Source organism: Lupinus angustifolius, chromosome LG19, assembly GCF_001865875.1.
Source record: "Lupinus angustifolius cultivar Tanjil chromosome LG19, LupAngTanjil_v1.0, whole genome shotgun sequence".
Lineage (NCBI taxonomy): Eukaryota > Viridiplantae > Streptophyta > Magnoliopsida > Fabales > Fabaceae > Lupinus > Lupinus angustifolius.
The window spans coordinates 12,028,318-12,037,649 of NC_032027.1; the positions used below are offsets into that span (position 1 = coordinate 12,028,318).

Consider the following 9,332-nt stretch of genomic DNA (forward strand, 5'->3'; position numbering starts at 1 on the left):
TGTAAGTTATAAATCATACTTTTGAGCTCTTCTTTATTCCCACCAAGGAAATGTGTGTTTGATGCATGTTAGGTAATCCACAACCAATACAAATTTATCGAATAATATGAAAAAAAATCTTTATGGTGCAAGTTTGTAAAGGAATGGAGACCCCATGGTGCACAAATGAAATCTAGAATAGCTCCACTGAGACAGTCATTAACAATACAAAGCAAAAGAAGATTATCTTCTCTTAGTAGCACTGAACAACATCCAATCTACATTAACTTCAAAAGGGGTTTGTTAAAAAATCACAACTTAATACTGAGTTTAATTGGTATGCATTACAAAGATTTTTACACTATGGATATATGATAAACTATCTGTGTGTATAACTTTTACTTAAAAATCAATGTTTTTAATGTATGAATTGTCAACAATACTCATAACGCTGTCGGTGTAAATAAACCTTTTCTCCCATACTTTAACCTTTGTCACAAAACTGGCCAGGATAATGAGAACAAAGTGTTGTAATATGTGAAGTACACATTTGAAATGAAACACATATTTTCAATACTAATATTAAGTAGTTGATAAATCCCAGCAGTGTCATATTTATACCCATTACATAATAAACTGATAAACAGGTCAAAATATAGTTTAATAAAACTTCTGCTAGTTTTGCAAGTCTACTAATGCAATAGACTCTCACAAAATCACAATGAATGTGTTTCTTCTCTTTCTTATCATCTTATGTTGTTTCCAAATCATCAAAGCCTTCTCTCTCTCATTGCAGCTATATAGAAATTTAGTTACAGGGTACAACAATACTCAGAACCATTAATGATAAGTCTTGGCGCGTTTTAGTTCATTAGAAGTGAATGGAGAGACACTGCCACTTAGTTGAGGTTGAGGGCTATCTTCTCTATAATTGGAATTGAGCATAGCAAGTTCTCTTAGTTGTTGCCTCTTGTAAAAGTCCTGTGACTCATCCTACACATGAAAAGAGAGGAGAATCAGAAATACTTCTGTAACGATATAAATGTTCTTTTGCTGTAAGACTCGGAAGCAGTCAGAAATTTTGGCTCAAGAGAAAGCTCACTTTTATGCACATAATTCTGTCAGTCACAGGGTGTATTAGCATGTTATAAAATCAATATTCTAGAGCAAGAATTTCAACCATTTTTTCTAGAATGGTGTGGCATGTTTGTTAACTCTTAGATCGGTGACTTGTGCAAACCACTTTATTCCATCCAACAACAACCATTGCATTCTGTCAAAGTTATCGATTATTTTCAGTCTAGCATTACTCGGCGAAGAAAGCAAACAGTGGATCAATCATCTTAAGCTATAGCCTATATGCAGAACAAAAATAATGAAGACACGGCAAAAGAGTAGGAAGGGTACATTTTCTAAGAAGTAATAGACACATAAAGGACCATGTGTCAAGGGAGAAAAGTAGGAAGATAATCACATTACCACGGGTTTAAGCAGCTCTTCTATGATTTCTTGTGCTTGTCTCAACCTTAGATCAACAACAGTGTCAGGTAGCTCAGCTTCAATTAAAATGTGAAGTGGTTCATTCAGGTGCTCATACCCTGGCCTTCCCCTTAATAACTCTTCCTTTAGAATAAAAAGTATAGAGCAAAGTTAATAGTTTGTAAACAACATATGTCGTGGAAGCAAAAAAATGCCAACAAATTGAAATGTAGGAACTTCAAGTTTCATTACTCTAACTAATTGACATAAAATTAGGTTACATGGAGTTACCGGACAATCTGATAAGATAGAGATAATACCTTGTCCAGGTCTTTAATTGAACCTTTCCCTCTAATAACAACATGGCAACCTGTGGTAGCTTCCACTCTCTTGAGTGAATTCCCCCTTGGGCCAAGAAGCCGGCCAACAAAATTAAACTGAAAATCGAACTAGCTTTAGTAACTCAAAGGTCTATAGAATATCAAAACTATAAGATCATGATAAGAAATGCTTAAATTTATAGAAAAATGCAATAAATTATGTGAATATATTACATTTGGATAGCTATCCTTAGGAATATCCAAGCGCAGTATCTTCTTTACAATGTGAGAATTCGGAACAACTGGTGCTGCTTGCCAATCAACATTTAGTCCCTGTAGTCCAGCTAACCTCTAGTGTATGACAAAATTAACTAATCAGTAAAAGAAACTAGCTTAACACGGAAAGAGTCATGAAAACCAACGAAAGGAGAGAGAATCAAGGAAAAGAAGGGGAAGATGAAACAGAAACAGATGGTGAAGAGAGATAAATAAATATTATGTTCAGGTACAAGGAAATGTAGGAACTGGAACAGCGGAGCCATAGAGAATTTACATTGAATACAATAATAACGGAGATACGTACTTCATGTGAAAGGCTGTTCCAGCCAGTGAAGTTCTGAGTTATGTCTGGAGAAGCCATGTGACTTGGGCTTTGCATTCTGTCAAAGTTAGTAAACCTTTGGTTCTGCAAATATCCATTCTTTCCAGAAACCCTTAAAATCTCTAATAACAAGTATGCTGAATATCAGAACTTGTATAAATAATACTGAATCAAATAACATAAATAACGTTAATGAGACATTCCTGACAAAGGATAGTATAGTGGTAGACACATAAATTATGACATAGGATGTTCTCTATATGAACACCTTGACTATTAAAACAATGTTAGAAAGCATCAATAATGAAAGGTAATCAGCTTAATGTTAACTCAATTCATCCACGGATTGATCAAAGAGATAAGAACTTTAGAGAATCATAAAGATGTTTGCTTTGTCACATTTATAGGAGACTAACTCAGTTGCTTGTATTTGATAAATACATGTTTAGACTTCTAATTCCTAAAGCATCTATTAACTATGATTAAGTGAAAAATTAACCAGTAAACGGAAATGAAATCACACTATATTTCAGGCCAGTGAGAATGTCAAAAAGTTAAAATTCAGTGCATTTAAAATAAGAATATAGTCCCTGAGGACAAAGAACAATGACAAACTAGTCCATGTCCATCTAACCAGAAAACTGAGTTTATAACCCGGCCTAATTCAAATGAAACAAGAATGGAGATAAGTTGAAATAAATGGAAAACCAAGAGAAGAAAATTCACAACAGAAACTTTGAAACACAACAATACAGAATAAACAGACCTTGAACAAGAATGGAGATAAGTTAAAATAAATGAAAACCAAGAGAAGAAAATTCACAAATCACACCAGAATCATTGAAACACAACAATGCATAATAAACAGACCTTGATTGAGGATTCTGGCACACAAGGGTAAAACTTGCATGAAAGGTCCAAGCTTTTGGTGTTCTGCCAGAAGCTCTGTTAAGTACTGACTAAAACAAATGCAAATAAGAACATAAACCCATGAATCAAATGAAATCAATACATAAAAATCTAACTTTAAAATCAAAACTTTCATAATGAATAGCAGAAAAATCATTCACCTATCAGCATCAAAATTGTTTCTCATGTTTACATTTGGTGAATTTCCCCTCTGGGTTGCTGGTGAGGAAATCTGATTATACAAACCAGACATCAAAACTCTGCAAGGATATGAGTTTTCTAGAAGGATTAGAGAAAAATAAAGGAAGAGATTTGGTATGGTTCAAAAACCCTTATAAGTAAAAACAAAATACAATTATAAACTATGGTTGAAAGAGAAGAGAGAAAAATGGTAAATGAAGAAAAGGAAGATACAAAACTACAAAATATGAGTGGAGGGCCACTTCTGAAGCCTCTGTAGTAAAAGAAAAGGCTTAAAAGGGTCACTCTTTGTCCTCTATCAGAGTGTTCCAATTGTTGTTGTTTTTTTCTAACTCCTAATTTCATTTAATGATTTAATTTGAATATTAATTGGATTTTATTAAGTTAAGCATTAAAAAAATGGATGTATCCAAGTTTAAACACAATGGGGTCAGAACATATTGCTATTTATTTTTAATGATTTAAGACCACATCTTTTATATCTTTTGATTAATTTTACATTTGCTTACCCAATGAAATATTATGAATAGAGAAAAATCATATATGTAAGGATAATGTAAGAATTTTTTATATTATTATTGCATCATTTACTATTCAATTTCAATTATTATTAACTCTTAAATAAATGTAATACAAATGAATAATACATATGCATTGTTTGTATATAAATATTTACATTGTCAATGTATAGATAATATACTCTTATAAATATAAGATGATTGGTAATTTGGTAGCAACTAAAATAAAGTCATATCTACACTTACTAGAGATAAGATTGGTAATGAGGAAAACTCAATTCATTATTTAATTCGATCAACTTGGTTAATGAACGAATCAACCAAACGAGTCAAACTTAAACTAAAAAATTAAATTCGTTAAATAAAATAGTCAAACTTGAATCAAATATAGTTGAACTCATTATGTTCATGAACATATATGTATATAAATATGTATAAAATACGAGCTAATAAGTTAAATTGAACAATTCGTAGACTTCAATTGAACCTAATTTGAGCTAGAAGCATAGAACGTCCCGAACTCAAATCGAGTTTTGAATCGAACAAATCCTTATTGAGTTGAGTTCTGGTTCAACTCGGTTCGGCTCGTTTCGATCTATAGAGTTGAGAAAGGAGATGGGTGAGTTCCATCCCTTGAACAAACTCATTTCCATTTCAATGTTTCACTTCTTACTCCTATTGGTATCTCTATTCCTTACTCAATCTACATCCCATTTTAGTTTATCATATATACCACATTGGAGCTAAACTCAAGCTTCAAACACTCTAGATGTATAAGCTGGAAGACAAATCTTCTTTCTTTCATTGCTAGTAAAATCAACCACGTGGCCACTGTGAAACCATTGAATCTTTGTGATTTTAAAAGTAAAACCTTGTCCTTAATCCTTTACTATAAATCAATCACCCACATGCTTCACGTTTACACATAATATATAGATATTAACATAATTATATAAATACACCATAGCATAGACAGTAATAATCAAATCAAATATGAAAGCCCAATATCTATTTTTCTAATCTCTCTTAAAGTTTTACTTGGTCGATCCTTTAGATACCAATGGATAGAATCATAGAAAAATATCTCCAACTATCTTCAAATCTAACATCTCTAGCTTCTATATCTATACTCTGTTCTTAGCATATAATATCTCATTATCTCCTATAGAAGGAAGTGAAAAAATACTTTATTAATATTATACTGCTATTGATTTTGACAGTTTAATGAACGGTATTATTGATTACTATAATCTACTTGCCTATATTGATTTAATATCTGGTACGTATTAATGTGATCCCAATTTTGTGAACCACTTTTCAGATTCTTGTCTTACTGGAAGAATGCCTACCAAAACAATTCTTCTTTTTATTAGAAACTTCATAGCCTTCAAACCCCTCATGAATGCAATCAGCTCCATATTGTTAAAATCCAACCATCAAATGTTACCAATTTCAAGTAGTTTCAAATCACAACTTAAGAAACTGTGATTAACATCAAAATCTTCGATATTGTACCATACTAAATGATGTATAATCTTAGAAGTGGAGTATCCTTATCGCCTTAGGCTGAGTTTAAGAAATTTAAACTATAATTTTGTATTTGAAATTGACAAATCTATGATAAATAGTAAATTTTACTTCTTAATTTGTACTCACCTAAAGTCAATAACGTGGCCCTTAACTCAGATGCTGGTTGAACTTATGATGAATGTTCGACAGTGTTATTAATATATGGTCACCAAACTCATCAGGGTACTAATACAGTGGTTCATTAGTTAAACCGTATATCAGTGAAATTAGATATACATATATAATATATTAACATTAATGTTGAAAAATCAATATTTTTTTTATTTTCATTCAAAATTTAATTTTAAATAAAAATCGGCTGTATGACAGGTACGGTTCAATTAAAAACCAGCTGATATGACCGACTTTGATCAGTTTTTGACTGGTATGATTACATGACCGGTTTAATTAGTATACCGTACCAATATAAAGACCGACTCACCAGTTTACCAGTTGAACCGACCTACACGAACCAGCTTTTAACAACACTACTTCTACACTTCACTTCAAATATTGACAAATTGTTTTAGGAAAAAGGCTTCAAAAGTGTTGCCACAGTGAGCAAAAATATAGTTAGCAATCTTCATGGACTAGAAAAAAAAGGAGAAAAATGTCAAGGTTTAAAGGTGTGGAAAATTTAATAATATGTATCATTCAATGTTGATACGATGCTTAATTTTTAAAAATACCAGTATGAAATATTCATTATGTATTAAAATTTTCATTACTAGAACCTATGGGTAAGAATAAGCCACTAATAACTGATAACTGAGAGAAACTACATGCACAACTCCAATCACGCATAAGATCAATAATCAATGTATAATGATAAGGTGGTCCAATAGTGAGAGTGAAGTACCTAAGGAACAAAATGCAAGAGGTTGTGAGTTCAAGTCTCATCCATAACAAATTAAAAAAAAAAAGTTATAAAGTGATTTGATTGTTAGGGTGAAAGATAGTGTAGATAAAAAATCATGTATAACCATGATGCACAAATGTGAAAAATGATGAATTGGGCTTTGTAAAGAACACTGTTTTAATATATATATATATATAGAAACACTTTTTTGATATATATTGCTGTACAGACACTTTCCGATTGAAGTTATGTATAATGATAATATAAGGCAAAAACTTTAGTTACAAAATGAAAGGTACAAAAATTACATCATAGGTCATGTCACCCATGAAGCCATGATACATAAAAGGAGCAACATATAAATAATAACAAATCAAAGAACATCAAAAAGCATATATCACCATTTAACAGAAGAATTTCATGTCATTTGGCACCTTTTCCTGTGACTGAAGAAATACTTCTTGTCACTTCAGAACTCTTTGCATCCTTTCCAGAGGGATGTGAGATGCCTCTGGTTAATTCTGAATCCATGCAACGGTTGATCTCTGGAGACAATGATGATATGGATGTTATAGACGGAGTAATAGAATCCGGGGCCAGAATAGCCACTGGATGGAAGTTATGAGGGTTAACTTCGGTGACTTCCTCGTTGTTCTCATCTAAGTAGACAACATCCTGCATTGTAAGCTGGTGATATTCAACTACGTCCCTTAGAAAGCAGTTCTCACGAGCATAAACCGAATTCTCATGGGCCAAGCGAGCTTTTTCAGCCAAAAGAGTTTCAAGTTGAAGTCGTATCTGTAATGGAAATGTTGTCATGAAAATATAGAAAGTTTGGTGAAATAGTAGAATGTGCAACACACTTGATGGCTACTATTCATGGTTTTAATGTGCCAAACATAAAAATTTGCTGTTTTGGCATTGTTATACACTTTTGATGCTGAAGACTACTGTTATTAAGGAAAGTCAGAATAAAACTTCATCATAATAATCATACAGAACAAAAATTCAGGATTCAGACAAAGGAAGGAATAATTAAGACACTCATTTGAACGAAATTAAAGCTTCAAAACTACATAAATATAAGGAAATATGATTATATTTTAAGATGAATGTAGCAAGGCAGATTATGTGTAGCACATTGCACTTTAACCCTTTACAGAAAACAAGTGCTGCAAAACCCATGCACAGAACAAACTTGTGTACATCAGTTCTAAAGGGCTCCAAATTATGGGCTGCAAGTAATCAGGTTCTAGACACAACACATAGCAGTGTTGAAGCTTCCAGGTCTATACACAATTGAGACATCAAGACTATTTATATATTCAATTGTAGAGTCAAACCCAAGCTTTAAAAAGAATCAACTTAACTATTTATATAGTTAGTTCTGCTCAGTTACATTACAGCCACACCCAACTCTTTCAGACATTTTGCTTTGATGCTTTTGATTCTACCTACCTTAACAGTTAACATTACGTTTTTTCATGATTAATATGAGTTTTAATTCAAGGACCCCATTACACTGCCGTCAAGGCACAATCTTAGCAGAGATACAACCTGAAAGTAAGTTAGATTAGCGAACAAATACCCATTTTTATTTCTCTCTCTATAGTTCATAACATTTGAAGTTAAGCTGACAAATAGGCTAACAACAATCCAAGAATAATTCTACCACTGAGACAAGCTGCCAGCTGGGAATAAGCAGGTGGATTTTTTTAAAGTAAAACCTTTACTTAAATGTTTAAATCCCTGAAAGTAGAATAAAATGGTCGCCCAATGAGCAAACATTTATGAGCTTTGAAGAGCGCCGGGTATAAGCAGCCTTACACTCATGAGAAGAGAATTTGAGGAGTTTGACCAGGAACGCCATATACATAAAGGCAGAATGAAGGCATAAAATGGGAGGGGAGAAGGGAATGTACAACATAGAAAGTTATAAAATATGCGAGACAAACATAGGATGGTAACATTGTAGTGTTAAATATTCATAAATACGGGAATAATGACATTATAAAAAAAAGTGCATACCAAATCATCATCTTCTTGGTTGTCTCCTCTTTCACGATTCTCACGCAGTATTTTATTTTCTTCCTCTAGCTGAGCACATCTATCCTTTGCAAAAGCAAGATCAGCTTTGACAGTCTTCAACTCCCGAAGAAGCAGTTTTGCTTTTGTAGCCATTGCCATTGCAACCTGCCACAAAAACAACAGGCAAACAATGCATTCAATTCAGATATATCACAGAAGCTTGTAACTGATGATGATATCAACCTGATACCATTTTGGGAATGATTTTTTGATTTTTCCCTAAACATTCATATTTTCATCAGAATCGAAAAAATTCTTTATAAGAACAGTAATGACAAAGAAATTAGTTTAGCATTGATCTTTACTTCAGCTTTCAGGTTCTACAAAGATGAGCTTCAAAAAATAATGGTCCTGTTAAGCTTTATGGTCCTGAAGCTTTTTAAGAACATTTATAGGTTTTGAAAATAAATTTGGTGGTTATTGAACTTGGCTAATCAAAGGTGGAAAGCTGACTGCATTTAACAGATATATTCAACAGAACCTAAAGGGAAGCAACATTAAGGGGAATTTGAACATGTTAAATGCTAGTACACATTTATGGTTTAGATGAGGAAAAAATAAGGGCTCCGTAATGTCTAGAAAAGGTTACAATGCTACTTTATGGTTGCAGTTAAAGACATGAAACTGCTTATGAAAAAATTGAACAAGCTAATGCTTTTAGTAAAACCTTTTTCTCCAAACTGGAGAAATAAACTAAACAATCATTACAAGTTAAACACCTTCTATGGCATAATATGTTTGTGAAGATGTATGATCAAGGCACTATATATATATATATATATATATATATATATAATAAAAGAAAAAGG

General features: G+C 32.4%; 2 protein-coding genes across 8 annotated transcripts in view; both read right to left on the bottom strand.

The window, feature by feature from the left end:
• Nucleotides 529–3,702, bottom strand: LOC109333612 (KH domain-containing protein At3g08620-like). Of its 4 annotated transcripts, none has more exons than XM_019569132.1 (7): nt 3,450–3,701; nt 3,250–3,338; nt 2,362–2,501; nt 2,013–2,111; nt 1,779–1,895; nt 1,459–1,602; nt 529–972 (listed from the first exon to the last, which is right to left on the bottom strand). In XM_019569132.1, the coding sequence occupies exons 1-7, from the start codon at nt 3,539–3,541 to the stop codon at nt 820–822; spliced, it is 834 nt and encodes a 277-aa protein (XP_019424677.1). In that variant the 5' UTR covers nt 3,542–3,701; the 3' UTR covers nt 529–819. The 4 variants fall into 4 exon arrangements, with proteins under 4 accessions (XP_019424677.1, XP_019424676.1, XP_019424679.1 ...); XM_019569131.1 differs by having other exon boundaries at nt 2,013–2,129; nt 3,450–3,695; XM_019569134.1 differs by having other exon boundaries at nt 2,013–2,129; nt 3,250–3,334; nt 3,450–3,693.
• LOC109334749 overlaps nt 6,626–9,332 on the bottom strand; it is a 9,805-nt gene continuing 7,098 nt past the window's right edge. For all 4 annotated transcript variants that reach the window (XM_019570675.1, XM_019570677.1, XM_019570676.1 and 1 more), the window contains 2 exons: nt 8,464–8,628; nt 6,626–7,233 (listed from right to left, as the gene is read on the bottom strand). In XM_019570675.1, coding sequence (XP_019426220.1) covers nt 6,859–7,233; nt 8,464–8,628 — 540 coding nt within the window. In that variant the 3' untranslated portion in view covers nt 6,626–6,858. The remainder of the gene's footprint in view (nt 7,234–8,463; nt 8,629–9,332) is intronic.

Excerpts from the sequence above, each read along its gene's own strand:
- LOC109333612 (XM_019569131.1), bottom strand. The coding sequence starts at position 3,541 with ATGTCTGGTTTGTATAATCAGATTTCCTCACCAGCAACCCAGAGGGGA. Across the intron at positions 3,339-3,449 it reads AACAATTTTGATGCTGATAG|TCAGTACTTAACAGAGCTTC; the intron begins GTGAATGATTTT and ends CATTTGTTTTAG. Across the intron at positions 1,603-1,778 it reads CAATTAAAGACCTGGACAAG|GAAGAGTTATTAAGGGGAAG; the intron begins GTATTATCTCTA and ends TTTATTCTAAAG.